This window comes from Mus pahari, chromosome 7 (genome assembly GCF_900095145.1).
Source record: "Mus pahari chromosome 7, PAHARI_EIJ_v1.1, whole genome shotgun sequence".
NCBI classification, from domain to species: Eukaryota; Metazoa; Chordata; class Mammalia; order Rodentia; family Muridae; genus Mus; species Mus pahari.
Window position 1 is genome coordinate 3985444 of NC_034596.1, and position 20579 is coordinate 4006022.

A 20579-nucleotide genomic window follows, 5' to 3' on the forward strand; every position below is an offset into this window, starting at 1 on the left:
CAGCGCAGTCTCAGGAGAGGACAGGACCGAGGTCCTCAACCAGCGCAGTCTCAGGAGAGGACAGGACCGAGGTCCTCAACCAGCGCAGTCTCAGGGGAGGACAGGACTGAGGTCCTCAAGCACTGAGAGGACAGGGACCGAGGTCCTCAAGCAGCACAGTCTCAGGAGAGAGGACAGAGCCGAGGTCCTCAAGCAGTGCAGTCTCAGGGGAGGACAGGGCCGAGGTCCTCAAGCACTGAGAGGACAGGGCCAAGGTCCTCAAGCAGCACAGTCTCAGGAGAGAGGACAGGGACCGAGGTCCTCAAGCAGCCTGGCTTTCTTGCTGATTAGATAAGGGGGCTTCTGCACTTTTTCACTTGAGACAGACTCTGCTTTTTGCAATCCACTGCTCCTGGTTAAGTCTAGTGTATCACTCTCGAGTTCTTTCCTTTGTTAAACAAGGCACCCTCCCGATGATGCGTCCTCTCAGAGAGACACGGCCTCTCCCTACTGAGGAGATAAGCCTTCTCTTTCCCATCCCCTTATCTATCTCATAAGGATTTGTTCATCATCGTCTAGCCACTGGAAACATGAGGATAAACAGAACACAGCCCTGCTGCTGTTTGTATTTGATGCTAATGAGCCTTTCTGTGTTTGCTTCCCCGAATCCCCCGGCATCTACACAGGACATGGACAGCCAGACTCGGAACTGGACACAGAGGGAGACAAAGGTACAAAGGGCTCTGGATCAGGTAACAAGCATCATACATTGATAATAAAGATAAGAAACACAATAAATACCTTTGGGGCTCTAAGGGATAATATTCTAAATGGTTTCACAGGAATGGATTTAAAGGAAATAGGCACTTTGTCATTTATTGGTATTGCACTATTTATCCTCTTGATCTACGTCTTCTCAAAAGACAGGGCCCTAGATAAAGAGATCACAGGTAACACTAGAACTAAAGGTTCCGGATTTTATCGGTCAAGATAAGCAACAGAAAGAAGAAAATAAACGTTGGAGACAGGAGATGGAAGAGACACTAGAAAAAAGGATTCAACAATTCACACATTCACACAGACTGAACAGCAAGGAGATAGAGATAAAATTTGGAAGCAAAGTCTGGAGGATAATTTACTAAATCAACATAAGGCAGATGCTACAATATCAGAACTACAACATAAAGAGAAGTTAAGATTGTGAAAGCAGGCCTAGAAGAGAAGATACAGGAAATTATAGAGCAAAATGAACAACAGAAACATAAGATACAGGAAATTATAGAGCAAAATGAACAACTTGGCAACGTGGCCTAGAGGAAACACTAGAGTTGAAGACACAAGAAATTATAGATCAGAATAAGAGACAGAAAGATGAAAATGAAGGTGGGAGACAGGAGTTAGAAAAGATGCTAGAACAAAGGACAACAGCTCACAGATCAGACTGAGCAGCAGAGAGAAAATAATGAGGATTGGAAGCAAGACTTGGAGAATAACCTTTTAAAATTAATCAATCAAAAATAAAATGGATAACAAAATATCAGAGTTGCAATATAAAGAAAAAATTAAAATGTGGAGGCAGAACCTTGAGCAAAGAATACAGGAACTCGAGGAACAGGAGGAGCGGCAAAAGGAGAGAGATGAAGCATGGACACAGACCTTAATGGGAGAATTTTAAAATCTCAGTTAAGGAAAATACTCAGAAGATAAAATTAGAGAAAGTGTGGAAAGCCTTTTGGGGTACCACTTGGCAGGAGTCTGACATTGGCCAAGGATAAGGAAATGGGCTTCAGGCAGGAATCTGACATTAGGACATAATAAGGAAGTAAGTTTCGGCAAGAATCTAACTTTAGGCTGTAATAGAGAAGTAAGGTAAGGCAAGAATTTTAGTCCTAGGGTGGAACAAAAGAACTAGGTTTCAGGCAAGATTTTTGGGCTTGGACAAGGAAGTCAGCTCCAGTATTTGGGTCATTATGACAAGCCCTTTTAAGCAACTGTCATGGCAGCACAGCACATACAATTCCATGCTGATTTGTTAGTTCCTTATTGTATTGCTTGCCCAAAACACTTGCATGTAATTAAAATGGTATAAAAAGTGGATTGGAAAATAAAAACTCGCCTTCAGTCTCAGAACTGACTGGGGTCACGCTATAATGTTGTCTGTCTAACTGTCTTTTTTCTTTTTAATCCTCACTCCCGTGCTGGAGAACCTGTTGACTGACTGAGCGGGCTTGGTCGAGAAAGCCGACAAACAGTTATTAGAAAAAAAACTTTAGTCTGTCTGGTTAGTATACAACAAAGTCTTCCAGATGATGATCATCCACAGGGTTATTAGGAATTGGAATGGCAACCCGTGGATGTGTTAGAACTGAGGAAATTTAAGGAAAGTGTCACTAATTTTGGAATGCATTCTCCATTTGTAAAACAAATCCTGACTTCATGGTCTATTAAAAATAGAGTAAAAAAAAAAAATAGAGTAATCCCCCAAGGCTGGAAGGATATTGCAAAAGCAATACTAGAACCTGCATCATGTTTACAATGTTTGCATGGTGGGGAGAAGAGTTGAGAAAGATAACACGACACAATAGATCCAGGAGTAGAGAGATTTCCGAACATCAGCTGCTTGGTAAAGGTTGCTTTGCTGAGGTAGAGGTGCAGGCTGTCTATGATGAAGAAACTCTGGCATTGTGCCGAGTATCAGCCTTAAAGGCCTGGGACAAAGTCGCAGAATCAGGGAAAAGACTTGATCCATTTACTCAAGTCATGCACGGTCCACAAAAAACCTCCCCTGACTTTTTACAAAGGTTAACATCAGTTGTAGAAAGGAGTATATCAGATTCAGCAGCAAGAAAGGCAAGAATCGAGTCTTTAGCCTTTGAAAATGTGAATGCTGAATGCAAGGAAGTAATCAGACCACTGAGGGCAAGGTCAGCATCAATAGATGAGTGGCTTAGACATACAGCTGATGTTAGACCTTGCTCGCCTATATGACAGTAATAGGAGAAGCTACCACTAGAGAACTAGAGATGACCCAAGATTTCAAATGTTTTAATTGTGGTGGGTGAGGTAATCTCAGAAATAACTGCAGGGAAAAACAAAGTAATCCCAAAAGGGGCTATGCCTTCTGGAATATGTCAAAGATGTGGCAGAGGCCAACATTTGGCTAGGGAATGTAGAGCAACAACAGACAAATGGTGCAACACACCCTACAAAAAAAAATCCCTCCCAGGGGGGCTACTTTCAGGCCCCAATAGCAGGCAGGAAGAGTTCTCTTTCTCAGGACAATTAAACATCACTGCTTCAGAAACATTCGTTTTGAGACCAGATAACAAGGCTGAGGCAAGTCTTATAGACAACTCAAAAAACTTAAAAGGGAGTCAAAAAAAATATTTTGGCAAACTTCTATAGAGGATCAGAGTAAACAATACTAGTAAACAATATTGACATTGAAGGAATGGTTGACACTGGCACAGATGTGACCATTATCTCTCTAAAATCTTGGCCTTCAAGGTGGCCACTTCAAGACATAGACATCCAATTTTAAGGAGTTGGGACTTTGTCCCAAATAAAGCAAATCACCAGATGGCTTAGATGTACAGGACCTGAAGGTCAGGTAGGAAAATTAAGTCCATACATGGTTGATATAGCCATTAACTTATGGTGAAAAGAGCTATTACAGCAATGGAAAACACAAATTAATATCCCCTCAGATTCAGTGTCTGGCCACAAAACTGGTCAAGATCCTAATAAAAAATTTAAATTAATTAGGGAACATTATCAAAGACAGTTACAGACTGTCCAGGCTGTCCATAAACAAGATACAGCAGAGGCTAACAATTTTGCTCTACCCCTAGGAGCCTCTGATGCCAATAACACCAACAGCCTTACCACTAAGGAGGTTGACTGACCAACCCATTTGGATTTGTCAGTGATCTATGACAAAAGAATAACTACAGGCATTAGAACAGCTAGTCAAGGAGAAGCTGGAGGCTCAGCATATAGAGGAGTCCACCAGCTCTTGGAATTCTCTGGTATTTATCATTTAAAAACAAAAAACAAAAACTGGCAAAGGAGGATGTTGACAGATCTCAGAGCAATTAATAAGGTTATTCAGCCAATGGGTTCCTTACAACTGGGAATCCCATTGCCTTCCTTGTTGCCTAAGGGATGGCCTATCATAGTGATTGATATAAAAGACTGCTTTTTCACAATTCATGAACATGATAAGGAAAGGTTTGCTTTCTCAGTACCCAGTTTCAATAGAGGTTGCCCAATAAAAAGATATCATTGGAAAGTCCTGCCACAAGGAATGTTAAATAGCCCTACTTTGTGTCAGTTTTTGTATAACAGCCATTGGAGATGATTCACAAACAATTTCACCAATTCATTATTTATCATTATATGGATGACATCCTATTGGCTGATCCAGATATACTATTCTGGAAAAAAATGTTTAATGAAGTAAAAAAAAAAAAAAAAAAACCTGCCTTGCTAAGGACTGCAAATCGCCCCTGAAAAAATACAAAGAAGAGATTCTTTTAATTATGTAGAATATAGTATAGGTCTGCAGCAAAAGGTTAGTCCGCAAAAGGTGCAAATCAGAAGAAACCAATTAAGGACACTTAATGATTTTTTTCAGAAGCTACTGGGAAATATTAACTGACTGTGGCCTGTGATTGGCTTGACCACTCAGGAGCTATGCAATTTATTTCAAACCTTACAAGGTGATAAAGATTTAAATAGCCCCAGGAAATGATCAGCTGAGGCTTGGGAGTTAGCTCTAGTAGAAAGGAAATTGCAGAATACACATCTAGATCTTATCAATCCAAAGATGTCCTGCATCTTAGTCATCTTACCTTCTACTCATCCCCCTATAGGAATTCTCATGCAGAGGGAAGATTATATCTTAGAATGGATATTTTTAGCACACAACCAGAGTAAGAAACTAAAAAACCTACATTGAGAAGGTCTCTGAATTGATACTAAAAGGAAAAATGAGACTTTGACAAATAGTCAGAATGGATCCAGCTGAAATTGTGGTACCTTTTATTAATGCAGAGATGGCCTCGTTATGGGCACAAGATGAACANTGGCAAAGAGCATGCAGTAATTTCTTGGGAGAGAATAACAACAAATACCCTAAAAGCAAGAGACTCCAATTCATAAAAAGAACTAACTGGACTCTCCCTTGTATAGTAAAAAGAACTCCAATATCTGAAGCCCCTACATTTCACACTGATGCCAGCAAATAAAGAAAGGCAGGATATAAATCAGAAGGTGTAAGCAAGGTGACTGAGGGTCCTTAACAGATCAGTTTAAAAATCTGAACTATATGCAATACTCATGGTGTTGTCAGATTTTCAAGAGTCTCTTAATATAGTAACTGACTCTCGACAAGCAGAAAGGGTTGTTTTACACATAGGGACTGCTGAACTTATTCAAGATGATTCTGAATTGACTTCACTACTTATTCAGCTATAACAAATGACCAGAAATAGGAATTATTCACTATATATAACACACATAAGATCCTATATGGGTCTGCCAGACCCTCTGGCACAAGGTAATAATGAAATTGACCATCTATTGGTAGGAAGTGTACAGAGTTTGGTAAACTGAAGTATGTGCAACATGCTATTCAGGATTTTCAGTTGCCTTAGCATCAGAAAAGGCTGATTCTATAATTACACATTTGTTAGAAGTTATGGCCATTATCAGAATAACCATATGAATTAAAATGGGCAACAGTCTGGTGTATATCTCTAATAAGATGAAGAATTTTTTTACATAATATAAACATATTACAGGCATATTACACAATCCTACAGGACAAGCGATTGTGGAGAAATCTAATCACACTCTAAAGGAGATGCTTAACAGGCAAAAGGGGGCAGCAACCCTCCTCTAGATAGATTACACAGCACTTTATTAACCTTAAATTTTTAAAATGCTAATGAAAAAAACCACTACAGCTGCTGAAAGACATTGGGTTGTAGAAAAAACTACTGAACTAAACCAGCCTGTTTATATTAAGGATATTCTGACATCAGTATGGAAAATGGGAAATGTGTTACACTGGGGAAGGGGCTATACCTATGTTTCCACAGGAAAAGAAAAGCTACGGGTTCCTTCCAAGTTGATAAAAATCAGACATGACAAAGGGAGAGTAAAACAATCAACAAAACAGGTGATGTGTATGTGGTGATGTATATGTCTCTGTCTATGGAGACAGCTCTGGAACTGGCTGAGACTAATATTTCTATACACAGCCAATAACATTTATTGGGTACAAAATTCTCATGACTTGTTATTACATGCCATCCTTTAAGATAGCATGTATAGAAATTTATATTGCAGTCTGATTATGTGATCAAACTAACCTCTAAAGAAAGGCAATCATCTTTCTTTATTGACCTTCACTAACCAATCTGTTCACCTTGTATATTCCATATGAATGTCTTTACAGAACTATATATTGCTTGTAAGTTTTGTATACTGCAGGATGAAAGAAGAAAAAGACAGCTCTGACAAGATTCATATTCTGGGATACTGAGATTCCCACAATCTTTCCAGACCTTCCATTCCCTCCTGGTTTGATTCTACCTAAACTACATCAAAGCTGCTTCTTTTAAAGACGTACTTCCAGAACTCTTTCAGAATAACTAGCTCACCTATCCAGCCTTTCAGACTGTCATAGTCAAGGTGTCAGCTAAGCAATGAACTTTCTCAGCATAGAGTGACTGGAAGGCAAATGATACCGGCTCGCTCTTGTTTGACAAAGCTAAATTTCCTATTTCCCTTTGGGCCCCCTGAAGGGGAATCCTTCGCCCCAGTTCAGCTAGAATCAGACAAAAGAAGATCGCTGTCCCAGTCCTTTAGGTTGTGAGGGATGGTTCTGGTTATGTTATGCATTGTAGATATATTGCCATTTTAAGGGATACTTTACAAATGTAGCTTTGAACAGGGAGGGAACTAGAGAGCTTAAACTCGGGGACTGCTACCTTCACTTTCCTCATTTCTGTCCTTTCTTTTCAGGTAAGGGAGGGAGGGTGGATGAGGAAAGGGGGATATAGTAATATCGTAGAAGTTAGAGAAATAGACAAATAAGGATAGGTTAGCAAATTTACTCTTGAACAAAACATTGCATAGGTATATCTTACATTAGTAGAAACCCTTATAATTGTTACGAAGTTAAAGTTATAATTTCTGACATTGGTACAGAAATTATTTTTGATCTGTTGTGATACAGATTTAAGGTTTGCATTGGTATAAATTTCTTCTATTGATTCAAAGTGTTAAGAATACAAAGCTTAGACCTAGTCCTTCTATAGCTACTATTACAAACTTTTTAAATGTTTAAGCAATACGAGTTAAGGGCCAGATAGCAAATTCCTGGTTCTGAGTAAATTAAAGGGGTGTTTTCAAGATATTTCAATTAGAGAGGGCTGAGAGTAGTTAACGCTTAGCAGTTCAGATATACTTGGCATAGGTAGTTTTCAAAAACGTCAGAGATCCACAGGATTTGACATTTAATGCTGTCTGATCATTTGATGCTGAGATACCTGCTCCTGACAGCACCCCCTTTCTTCAGTTCACAGATACTGAGCATCTCCACCTCCAGGCAAGGTTGTTTATCGTGCCAAGGGAGCAACTGGGCAGAAACTGCCTAGTTCTTCTACAGACCTATACTGTCCATGAAATGACACAAGATACAGGATAATTGACAGCTTAGTTCTGCCAAGACAGATAAGATAGTCCTTTATAATTCCTGTTTCACGAGGTCTGTCTGTTGATCCTGGGCCAGAAGGCCACAGATTGATGCTCCAACGTGTTGCGGACTGAGGGTCTGTCGGGTGATCAGCTGTCCCTATACATTGGCAGAGTTTTGGAAGCTATACTCTGTGCTCCTTATAGTTTCAGGTAATATCTGAGTCATTGTCAGATTTCTGACATGGTTGAAGACTGGGTGTCGCTTCATAGCCAACCCAAGCTGATCAGGATTGAGAGATGACAGACTTGGGAGGATGGTTTTCAGATGGTATACAACCTAAAACCAGGGCATAGCTCAGGTGTACAAGGAAGCCTTTTAAGTTAGATGGATGGCAGACTGCCTCACGGAGAAAGTCTGTAGTTGTTAGTGTTTAAATAAAAATGGTCTTAACCAGCAGATGCTGGCAAGGATGTGGAGAAAGAGGAACACTCCTCCATTGCTGGTGGGATTGCAAGCTTGCAAAACCACTCTGGAAATCAGTCTGGTGGTTCCTCAGAAAACTGGACATAGTACTACTGGAAGATCCAGCAATACCTCTCCTGGGCATATACCCAGAAGATGTTCCCACTTGTAAGAAAGACACATGCTCCACTATGTTCATAGCAGCCTTATTTATAATAGCCAGAAGCTGGAAAGAACCCAGATGTCCCTCAACAAAGGAATGGATACAGAAAATGTAGTACATTCACACAATGGAGTACTACTCAGCTATTAAAAACAATGAACTTATGAAATTCTTGGNCAAATGGATGGATCTGGAGGATATCATCCTTAGTGAGGTAATCCAATCACAAAAGAACACACATGATATGCACTCACTAATAAGTGAGCCCAGAAACTTAGATTATCCAAGATACAATTTGCAAAACACATGAAACTCAAGAAGAAGGAAAACCAAAGTGTGGATATGTCATTCCTCCTTAGAATAGGGAACAAAATACCCATGGAAGAAGTTACAGAGACAAAGTTTGGAGCTGAGATGGAAGGATGGACCATCCAGAGACTACCCCAACCCGGGGCTCCATCCCATAATCAACCACCAAACCCAGACACTATTGCATATGCCAGCAAGATTTTGCTGACAGGACCTTGATATAGCTGTCTCTTGTGAGGCTATGCCAGTGCCTGGCAAACAGAGAAGTGGATGCTCACAGCCAGCTATTGGATGGAACACAGGGTCCCCAATGGAGGAGCTAGAGAAAGTACCCAAGGAGCTGAAGGGGGCTGCAACCCTNTAGGTGGAACAACAATATGAACTAACCAGTACCCCCTGAGCTCGTGTCTCTAGCTGCATATGTAGCAGAAGATGGCCTAATCGGCCATCATTGGGAAGAGAGACCCCTTGGTCTTGCAAACTTTATATGCCCCAGTACAGGGGAACGCCAGGGCCAAGAGTGGGAGTGGGTGGGTAGAGGAGCAGGGGGCAGGGTATAGGGGACTTTTGGGATAGCATTTGAAATGTAAATAAAGAAAATACCTAATAAAAAATTGTTTAAAAAAAAAACTGGAAAAAAAAATGGTCTTAACAGTGAAAGAAACTGAGAGTAGAGTGCAGCGCACATCACCGGGGATGAGATGAAACAACACTGCTCTTTCCAGGGAAAGAGAAGCAAAGGGCAGTGCCTGTGATCCAGCACTGGAGAAGCAGAGCTGGGGTGGAGAGTGTGAGGCCAGGCTATGCTGGGATGCAAAACCCTGCCTGCCTCAGAGCAGAGCGGGAAAGAGACACATGTGCAGGGTGCATCTACTGCAGCAACCAGAAAGAACCAGACAGCCACCTGGACCCTCATGACTGTGAAGTCACTGGACAGCTAAGGAGCAGTGCCAGAGAGGGGAGGGAGTTCTTTTACATTCATTTATTTACTTTTGAGATTCATTCGTTTCTATGTTTTGCCTTTACGTATTCCTGAGTACCACATGTATGCAGTCCCCATGGAGGCCAGAAGAGAGCACTGGATCCCCTTACAGACAGTTGTGAACTGCCATGTGTGTGCTGAGATTTGAACCTGGGTCCTTTGGAAGAGCACCTTTCCCTTTCTCTTTTGAATTTATGAACCAAAGAAACTCACACTTGCCACTTACTTTGTGCCAGAGATCTTAATAAGACAAGGGAAAGAAATAAAAGGTAAAAGAAATAGAAACAATAAAACTCTTCATATTTAACATAATATGCTGTTCTAGACAAAAACCCAGAAAGCTATAAATATTTTTGTTTGTTTGTTTTTTGAGTCAGGATTTCTCTGGCTCTTCTGAAAGATAATTAAAATATTAAAAATAAAAACATCGGTATATACATACATATAACTTTATTGCAGGTTTTTTTAGCAATATGTCTGCCTCTATCCATACAGCCTTACCTCCCTAACAATGAGAATTGTCTCCAAATACTACTACTCTGGACAAAATCATTCCTAACAAATTTCCTCAATACAAAGCATTTTCTGGTCCCAAATACCAGGAAGTACCATGTGAGCATGGGAAATCATGTGTGTGGGGCTGTGGATAGTTAGCGCTGTTCTGATTTTGTTATTATTACACATACTTTAATTTTCTGGCTAGATATAGAGAAATAAAAATGATTTGTAGGGCTGGTAAGATGGCTCAGCGGGTAAGAGCACCCGACTGCTCTTCCGAAGGTCTGGAGTTCAAATCCCAGCAACCACATGGTGGCTCATAACCATCCGTAGCAAGATCTGATGCCCTCTTCTGGAGTGTCTGAAGACAGCTACAGTGTACTTACATATAATAAATAAATAAATCTTTAAAAAAATGATTTGTAAATTGACTTTGTACTTGATAATCTTTTCTAAACTTTATTTTAATATTTTAGTTAATTGAGAATCTCATACATGTATATATACAGTGCACTTTAATCCCGTCACCCCTCACGCCTCCCTTAGCTCCTCCTAGATTCATTCCCCATCTCTTCTTAGCCCTCAGCCACCAAGGCTGATTTGTGCTGCCCATAGACTTGTGAGGGGGCCATCCACTGGAGCATAACTTCAAGGGCCACACCCTCAACACAAATTCCTAAAAGTTATTCCCCTTTCCTAAAAGTTATCTACCATCACCTGCCCCTCCCTGCAATTCTTTTATTCTTAATATTTTACTTATAGTTTAGAAGAGCCAGAGCTGCACAGAGAAATCCTGTCTCAAAAAACAAAACAATTATTTATAGCCTTCTGAGTTTTCTATATAGAGCATCATATTCTCTGTTAGATATGAAGGGTTTTATTTACTGCTTTCCATCTCTTTTGCCTTTTATTTCTTTTTTTTTTTAAGATTTATTTATTATTATACGTAAGTACACTGTTGCTGACTTCAGACACACCAGAGGAGGGCACCAGATCTCATTACAGGCGGTTGTGAGCCACCATGTGGTTTCTGGGAATGGAACTCAGGACCTTCGGAAGAGCAGTCAGTGTTCTTACCCACTAAGCCATCTCACCAGCCTTTACCTTTTATTTCTTTCCCTTGTCTTATTAATTAAGATCTTTGGAGAGGGGTTGGAGAGATGACTCAGCAGTTAAGAACACTGACTGCTCTTCCAAAGGTCCTGAGTTCCATTCCCAGCAACCACATGGTGATTCACAACCATCTGTAACAGGATCTGATGCCCTCTTCTGGTGTGTCTGAGACACCAACAGTATACTCACATACATAAAATAAATAAATAAATCTTTTAAAAAACAAATCTCTGGCACGAAGTTGAAGTGTCAAGAGTTTGGTTCATAAACTCAAAGGCAAAGCTTCGATGTTTCACTGTGATCTCTACAATTTATAGAACCTTATTGCAAATTGTTTATTTCTGTCTCCCTAAACTGCGCTAATTGGGGAGGGGGTCACTAGATTTTTAATTATATTAATTTTCTACATTTAGTGAAACCATTATGACTGTTCCTACTGTTAATGTGAAAATTCACAGTGGTTTTCAAAACCTACTTTGTTATAAACTCTTAAAAATATATTGACTCTATCAGTGGGGTTCAGTGACTCTATTACTGGGGTTCAGTGGCCACCAACAGTTGACCACACCCCTTCTCCATTCTGCTCTCTTCTTATTCTCTTTCTGGATACTTCCTAGAGCTCCACCCACCCCAGGGCTCAGCCCCAGCCCTCCCTGCTGGCTGGCTTACCTGGCTCCCTTGTACCTGTTCCTGCCACCAGCCTTACTCTGCACAAGCCGCGCAGCGGCTCTCTGCCTCTCTCTGGGACAGGTGCAATAGGGCCTGAGTGGGAATGGGGGCGATCTGGTGAAGGGGAGACCATTCTCAGTTTCTTTGGCTTCTTTTTGTGTGTCATGCATTTTTCCTATAGGAAGACACAAGAGCAAAATCAAACTCTTTAAAAACAAGTCCAGGGCTCTAGAGGTGGGACTATTTGACACTTAGCTGTGTCCTCAATGCAGCCTCTGGTTGGTAGCAAAGCACCTCTGCCATGCTGGTAACTGGTTCCTTTTGCTTCTCTGAGCTCTTGCTGTTTTTGAAACAGACACGATGAAGACACTTTAGTCTACAGGGGAAAAAAAGAGACTCTTTGAGGTCCCCACTACAGTTTACAGTGAGCAGTTTAAATCTGGACCTAAGTACAGGAGCGTGGCCTTACTCCACCATACTCTACCAAAGCCTCCCAAGTCAAGACTTAGGAATGACGTCAGCACACAGCATGCGGGTGAGCCTGTCTCCAGTGGGGATGCCTCACTGAGTGTAAATGCGGATAAGAGAAAGGAGGCAGGCCCACGCACACGGAAGAGACCTTCTCTTTGTAGTTTTACACAATCACTACAGCCATCAATCTTAGCTCAGCCATTCTATGCCACACCACAGCCAAGCTCCGCCCTCATGAGTTTCTCAGTGCAGAACAGACGTCCCCCCAGCGGCAGCCTGGTCATGAGAGGCTAGGCTCATCCCTTTAGGAGCACAGACAGTGTTCCTAACCAGTCCTGGGAGGAGAAGGACTCCTTGGAACACCACCCACTGCTCTTAAAATGACAAGAAGAGCAGGGATAAGGAACATGAGAGATTGGGGGTGTAGGAGGCAGAGGAGCCATTAAAAAGGAATGTCCTCCCCTAAGATAAGCCTTAGGAAGAGGGCTTCATTTGTTCTTCTCTACTCCTGAAAGAGCACACACTTTCAAGACACTTGGATTACACCTGGAGTTCCAGATCTTAAGATATTTAGAAATAAATAACCGATGCACATTTTCTGAAGTTTTGTTTATAAATATACTCGATGCTTCTCAATGTCTCTGACACTCTTCTGTATTTCTGATAAATTCCAAGGGGCAAAGGTTCAGCACAGTTAAACTTGTTACTGCAAACGAGGACATAAATTCCTGACCTCAAAGTGAAAAGCAACGTTAAAATCAGATGCTGGAAATGCTGTAGTTCTGTAAAGCCGCAACAAACAGGAGAACTGTCTGTCCCTAAGCTTAGCGGTCACCTGTGGAGCGCCGCCTCACATAGCCGGCCTCACATAGCCGTTACAGCCGTTGCTGGGAGTGATACTACTGCTTGTGGACGTTGTACATCGTGGTGCGCACTAGGCTCCGCACCACGATGTACAACGTCCACAAGCAGCGTATGATTCGACCTGTGCCAATCCATCAGCGCCACGTCCGAGGCGGAGTAGAGCTCCTATATAAGGGAGGCAGTTCTGTTGCTCGGGGTCTCCGTATTTTGGAAGCTTGTGCTCTCCCTCTCAAGAGTATAAAAGCTTTGCTACAGAAGGATCCTGTTTGTGTGCCGCGTCGTTCTTGCTGGCGAGACGGTTGGCGCGGGACAGTCACCTGACTGCATGGTCACACAGTCCCCTTCTCCCACTCACTGCCGCAGAGAAGCAGACACTCTCCTAGCCCTGCTCAGAACTGGGACTTGCCGTTGACCCCAGCCTGGTAAGCAGTGCTGGAGACTTTGTGCTTCCCGATCAAAGGAGCAGGAGACAGAGTTCCAGGACTGTCACCTCCCTCTTTCTACCTCCAATGTGGACCTAGTGCCTCACAAGCAGCATCAGGCACACAGTAAGACAGTAGAAAAACAACAGGAGAGGAAGGCCAAGCAGATCATAGTTAAGTAAAGGAAATGACAAACATACCGGCTTATTTGAGGGCTTTAAGCAATGATCATATTTCACTTGATTTTTTCCAGGTCTTCTATGTGAAATTACTTTATCTGTAATTCTCTGCTGAAGAGGTTGCACCACATTTTCAACCCATTTCTTATGTAACATCTCTTTTCTTCTTTCCTTAAAAACAGCCAGATGCTGTAAATATGTATCCAATCTCTAACAAAGTAATAGAAAAAGACAAATTAAAAACATTTTCACACATTATCATTTTATTGATGAGGGGGAAGCCCATTCCTAGGCTCTGCTATCCATGCCGTCCACTCCTTATGCCAAGTAACTGGAGTGCAGAATAAACTTCAGAAAGAGAGCACAGGACAGGAAGAAAATATGGAAAATTCTAAATCTCTCTGCACCTTCAGATTAACCTTGTTATCCAACTCATAAACCAAATTTAACTTTTCCTAACTCACTCACCAAAGTCTTATTTCTTTCTAAAATTTTCAAAATGTTACCCAGTCACACATTCTGTATCTAGGATTCACTGCCACAGCTCTGTGTCTGAATGGGAAGAACAATTCCAACCAGCAATCTAGCAAGGCGCGACACTTGCCTTCATGATACTCAAATGAGAACTTATGGGCAAGTGACTAGTTACTGCCTAGCCCATTGCTCTCTTACAGTGTACTCAATAAACTATTTTGAGAGAGAGAGAATGTAATTTATGAATCACAATAAAAATGCCAAGGAAGTGTTATAATACCAAATTTCAATCTTTCAGATGAAAACTCCTTTAAAGCTTGTTAATCTCATAGAGATTATTAGTTACTTACCTGGCCATTACTCTTAAATACTAATTAGTTGCTGGTGGTTTTACATAGCCCAATACAAAATGGGAAAGCAGGGAGAGAGGCAAGTTTGGGTAGAAAACTTGTTCTGTTTAGTGTAAGACAAAGACAGGGAACAGTTACAACAGTCACACAGACTCCTCAAGAGCAAGCAGGTCCATACAAGATGTGGGACATTTCAGTGACACTGCAAGGAGGTAACACATTTTCAGTGCTCCACAGCTTAAAGGTAGGAACCAGAGGTGCCTCATTCTGCCTGCAAGTGAGTCTCTGGCAGACATATTACAGCCTAAATGTTAAATGTCCCCCAGAACTCGAGTGCTGGTTTATGTTTCCAGCTGGTGGGGCTACTGGGTTGGGGTGGAAACTTTAGGAGGCAGGGCTGGCAGATGGAAGGTAGGTTGTGGAGAGCATGCCTTTGAAGAAGACACCAAGACTCTGGCCCCTTCTTTCCTTTCGTTTTGCTTCCTGGACACCCAGAGGTGTGCACCTCTGCCTCTGCCTGCCATGCTGCTCTCTCTATACAGACTCTCAGAGATGGGTGCTGTGGCTGCGAGAGGCCCTGAGTCTCTGAGCCAAACACATCTTCGCTGCTCTAAGCTTTGTCATTTTCCCAGCAGAGAGTGGCAGAGGTGGCTGTTGGTCATGCTGCCCAGCATCGCGCCTGCCACTCAGAACACAGTGCGCAACCAGAGCTTACCTTCACAACATAGTTTTCTCTAAATAATACTGCATGCACAGCTTTATCGATGTCTTCTCGAGCTAATACCTAGAAACAAAATTGAATGGTAGGTCAAAAATTCTGAAGGACCAGTCAGAATGACAAATCCCAGGGCACTATCCCAATGTCGCTTGCATAAATCTAATGCCTGTATCTCAAAACACAGCTTTAACCTGCTACTGTGGGAAGAGTTAAATACTGTTCTCAATGAACTCATAACCTAGTTTTAATAAGTCACAACTCAATCTCACTTCATATAAACCCCCACTCATATTTCTACCCTCCACCTAGACTATTTTGAAACACATTCCTCGACATTATATCATTAAATTATATTTTGTTAATGTTCTAAGAAGTTGGGGCTGAAGAGATGACTCAGCAGTTATAAGCACATTCTGCTCATCAGAGGACCGACCGCGTTTGAATCCTGTGTCCCGTAGTTCAGTTCACAGCTGCCTGTAACTCCAGCTCCATGGAATCCAACACCTCTGGCCTCTGGAGGCACCTGCACTACAGTGCACATTCAGCACATAATTCAAAATAAAATTTAAAAGTCCCAAGAAGGTTACTAATTATTTTTTTATAAAATGAGCTCTCTTTTCAGACATTCTTATATCATAAGAGCCCCTTGAAGATTTGCCTTCTACTAGGCCTCTTCATACAACAAAACCTCAACAGTTGGGGATATGATTCAGTTGGTGGAATGCTTGCCTGGGAGACATGAAGCCTTTTAGAAGGCTCTTAGTTCAATCCCTAAAATGTCACAAAATAGGTGTGGTGGTATTAGAGGCCAGCCTGGATTACATGAGACCCTGTCTCAAAAAACTAACAGCAAAACTCAGAAAGTTCGGTTTAGAGCTGGACTCAGAGAAACAGAAAACTCAACTCGGTAAAACTGGCCCAAGCCTCCGAGCTGGGCAGGGGCTTCATGTGTTCACTGTGAGTGTGAGGCCACCAATGCACCAAACCCTCACTACGGTGCTCCTCAGCAGCATTGCTGCGAACGGCTCAGCAGCCTTTCTCCTGAAATGACTAAAAAGGAACAACACAAATCCAGAGTTCAGAAGATATACACTGTTGCCTAAAATAACGGCCCCTCGTGAAAACTCTTATAATTTCTTAGAATTTTGTTATTCAGTTGTGGCTCATCCTTCTGGTCTACCACACTGGATGCATCAAGACCAACTAAATCCTAACCTCAGGCACCACATCCGTAAATAAGAGACGTCTCAAAAGGAGAGTTGCATTTTCCACCCATAACTTATGCTCACATGGAGTCCAAAGTGCTATATGATCAGCTCATCAGATCTTCTCCAATGTAAGCTCTAGAATATGTACAATTTTCTAGAATATGTACAATTTTACTTTAAAGCCCGGTCAGAATAATCTTAAAATACAATGAAAAAAGGATGTGAAACAAAATGTTCCCCTGTCCTGTAAGCATAGAATAATCACTATTTAGAGAAGTGGAAACACACATGTTGGTAGGTATCACTGGTATACTTATCACGTATTTTAGACTTCTTAGTAAGATTATTAGTAAAGGAACAAAGACACTCTTGGTCAACTTTTTATGAAAACAAAGTTAGCTGGGTAGGATGGCATATACCTTTGCTCCTGCCGCCTTGGAGGCAAAGCCAGGAAGGATCTCCAAAAGTTCCAGGATAGCCTAGTATACATAGCAAATTCCAGACCAGCCAGGTCTACTATAAAATAATAATAGTGATGATGATGATGATGATGATGANGAGGAGGAGGAGGAGGAGGAGGAGGAGGAAAAGGAGGAGGAGTCGATAAGAGGCAGTCAAGATGGGTCAGCCAGTAAAGATGCTTGCCACCATGCCTAACCCCTGGGTTCAATCCCTGGGACACACGTGGTCAGAGAAAACCCACTCCTGAAAATTGTCCTCTGACTTGCTGACCCTGTGTGTTTGCCTTCTGCATACACACACATACAGATAAATATAACCTAATTTGTAAAAAGAGATCTAGATTGTCTGTCATTGATAAGTTATTCTTTGAACTATTTTCAGAAAATATAGACATGTTAATGATTCACAGCAGCCTCAATGAAATCCCCTGTTCACAAATGCAAAAATATTAAACTCATATTTCACAATTCTTATTGTCACCATGCCAAAGGGGGCAAGAACATTTCTCAAGAGCTTTCCTTACAATGAGGCAAACCATAGAATCCTAAAACTAAAGTTTATGAACAAATCCTTACCAGACATGGAATGGCAAGCTCTGGACTGTCACATTTACCTGGGTTACCTACCTGACAGACATCCTGTCCTTCAGGATGGCTTTTGGTCAAATTTGTACCCAGGCATTTCCACTCACTGGATCCTTCTACAAACCTAATCTAGGCCATAAAATACTGGAAATACACACATAATTGACACCAAATTGGTCCTAAACTCAAGGGATTTTATGTCCCATTGAAAGATGACTCAAAAAGAAAATCAAGGGCTGGAGAGATGGCTCAGTAACTGCTCTTCCAGAGGTCCTGAGTTCAATTCCCAGCAACCGCATAGTGGCTCACAACCATCTGTAACGGAGTCTGATGTCCTCTTCTGTTGTGTCTGAAGACAGCTACAATGTACAACATACAGCTACAGTATATATAAGATAAATAAATAGTTCTTTTTAAAAAAGAAAGAAAAGAAAATCAAGAGGCCTTGAAGTACTTTCACTCAAGAAACCCCCATGTCAGTCTTAACAGTGTATCCACAATAGGAACTATCACGTGGCCCCAAGTAAAATTAGCTTGCTTCTTATGGAAAAGGAAGGCAGGCAGGCAGGCAGGCAGGCAGGCAGGCAGGCAGGCAGGAAGGAAGGAAGGAAGGAAGGAAGGAAGGAAGGAAGGAAGGAAGGAGAGAGAAAGAAAAAAATGCTGTGCTATGTTACCTCCATTAAAGAAACAGACTCCGGCTCTGGCCATTCCTTTAGTTTCTCCACACTGAAATGTTCATCACACTTGGAAGTTTTTGTGTCAGCCATTAGTAGTAGAATCTCTGAGCAAGAAAAACTGAAGAGACTTAGTGTGTCAGGGTGGAAAAACTATGGCCTTAGAAACTTTGAACTAGGTTTAGACATTCTCCTTTCTTGTGCCCTAGAGACCCCTCCCTCGCTGTCCTGGGACAGAAGCAGGTAACATTACTGGTTGCATAGCCCGAGACTCTCATCAGGGAGAGGTGGCTGCCTCGGGCTGCAGGCCTCCCGTCAGAAGGATGTTCCAGGGTTGTTGAATGGATAAGGGAGGCTACCTTAGGTCTCAGATGGAAGCTCCTGCACTGGAGGCTCCACCTTAGGTCCCACAGGCCTCCCCTCAGATGGCTACTCCTGCGCTGCTGACTGGTTACTTCAGGCCCGCAGGGCACAGGCTCCCTTCCCAACAGATGGACGCTCCCGTGCGGGTCACTGGTCACCTCAGGCCCAGAGGCAGCGCTGGTCGCTGGTCACCGCAGGACACAGGCTCCCCTCCCAACAGATGGATGCTCCCCGTGAGGGTCACTGGTCACCTCAGGCCCACAGGCCTCCCAGGTTGCCTTAGGGCTGGCCTATTCTCCAGCGACTGGTTGCTACCCTGTGCACACTGCGCACTCCCTCAGCCAGTTCCGGTGGGTGGTACCTCAGCCTCAGTCGGTAAGTATAGGAAGCAAGGCCACGCGGTCTAGGTGGCCTGCGACACCAACGTCCCTGGAAAGAAGAATGGCGTATCCACAGGAAACTAGAACACTTTAAACTTAGCCTCTCTCCTTGCCTTTCGGGGGCGTTTCCCCTCAATTTGTCGGAGTGTGGGATGTCAGAGTCCCTGGTTGAAGTTTGTTAGTAGTTACTGATATTAAAAATAATTTTAAAATTGTAAATAAAAATGTATTTAAGTCATGATAGCAAATCGTAACACCTGACAAATATTAAATATGGTAAAATATTCAATGTAACAGTATGACATTCTGTGTGGTAGTTGTCCACAACCTTTCATATTTCATCTTAAGCCTATGTACCCAGAGGCTGGCCTGCAACTTGGAATCCTGCATCAGCCTCCAAGGGGGTGGAGGGGTTACAGTCATGTACAACCAGGAAGAGGCTCTTTCAAAGAACTATTTGTGAAGTATTTGGAATTGCTATTCCCATCCAAGGACAGGGAAATAAAAAGGAGGCTACTCTCCACCATCTGGAAAGACAATCTTTGGAAACATATCTAAGAGCTGCTTCTACATTCTGTTATGGTTGAGAACTGTGTAGCAATAGGTAAAGCAAGACAGACCATATTTTCATTGTTAGAACTGAATGCAGGTTTCTTATACAATTATCTCTATTTGTATACACTTTTCTGAAATTTCTCACAATATTTTTAAAAAAATTATTGAGTTTTCACCTTGGAACCATATGTAGATTGAAGGAAAGATTTTAAGAGACTAGATAACTGTTCTGGGGAATAAGGCAGATAATGAATATAGAATGAGACACTATCTTAAGACTCAATTTCATGGTACCTGAGCAGAAAGAATTTAGTCACAAACCATATGAATTGAGACGGGCATCCAGTAAAATCACCATTTCTATGGATCCTTTGGTGATACTTTTTAACTTCAAAGGAAAATATACTTCTGGGGAAAGGTATTGTCATTTCTTAATCATCACAGACACTGAACTAAAAATTGAGAGTTTATTGAAGATAAGAACAGAATGGTTCTTAAGTATCTTCCTTGGTCCCTCTCTGAAGGATTCCTCTCAGCAGGTAACTCCTTCTAAAGCATCCATCTTCAGTGGGCCCTTGCACAGATCAAGAATCAGGATATGTGGCTGTCAAAACCTTTGGAAAGCGACAAAAGAAAAAGAGTTGAGTGTGCCATAGGGATAAAGTGCTTACAGGACCAGAGTGTCCCTTGGCTAAGGAGAACCAGTCCTTGAAGCCACTCTGGCCAGAGCTGACTCCTCTCACAGAACCTAGCTCTCAGTCCTTCTTGACACTCATTCTCACATTATCCTATGGCTTCAAATAACATGATCAGGATGACTCAAGTATTGATACCCAACCTAGTAACTTCTCTGACCTCTGGACTAATTCTGGACTATAGCTGAGTACTACTACAATATACTTGATTTTGCTCTTAGAATCTTTTAAGGAGTTATGCTTTAAATGTGTGAAGGTAAGTTTTACATGATTTACAAAAAAGATCAAGAACATGTG

The 20579-nt window shown here is 42.0% G+C and overlaps 1 protein-coding gene across 2 annotated transcripts in view; it reads right to left on the bottom strand.

The window, feature by feature from the left end:
* The window catches only part of Fam228a (family with sequence similarity 228 member A), a 25519-nt gene extending 6477 nt beyond the window's left edge, over window positions 1–19042 (bottom strand). Inside the window, exons 1-6 of one of the 2 annotated variants that reach the window (XM_021202788.2) lie at window positions 18811–19042; window positions 18290–18396; window positions 15359–15427; window positions 13841–14029; window positions 12178–12259; window positions 11884–12058 (exon numbers count right to left, since the gene is read on the bottom strand). In XM_021202788.2, coding sequence (XP_021058447.1) covers window positions 11884–12058; window positions 12178–12259; window positions 13841–14029; window positions 15359–15427; window positions 18290–18382 — 608 coding nt within the window. In that variant the 5' untranslated portion in view covers window positions 18383–18396; window positions 18811–19042. The remainder of the gene's footprint in view (window positions 1–11883; window positions 12059–12177; window positions 12260–13840; window positions 14030–15358; window positions 15428–18289; window positions 18397–18810) is intronic. The other variant, XM_021202790.2, reaches the window with a different exon arrangement.
* Window positions 19043–20579: the final 1537 nt, after the last annotated feature.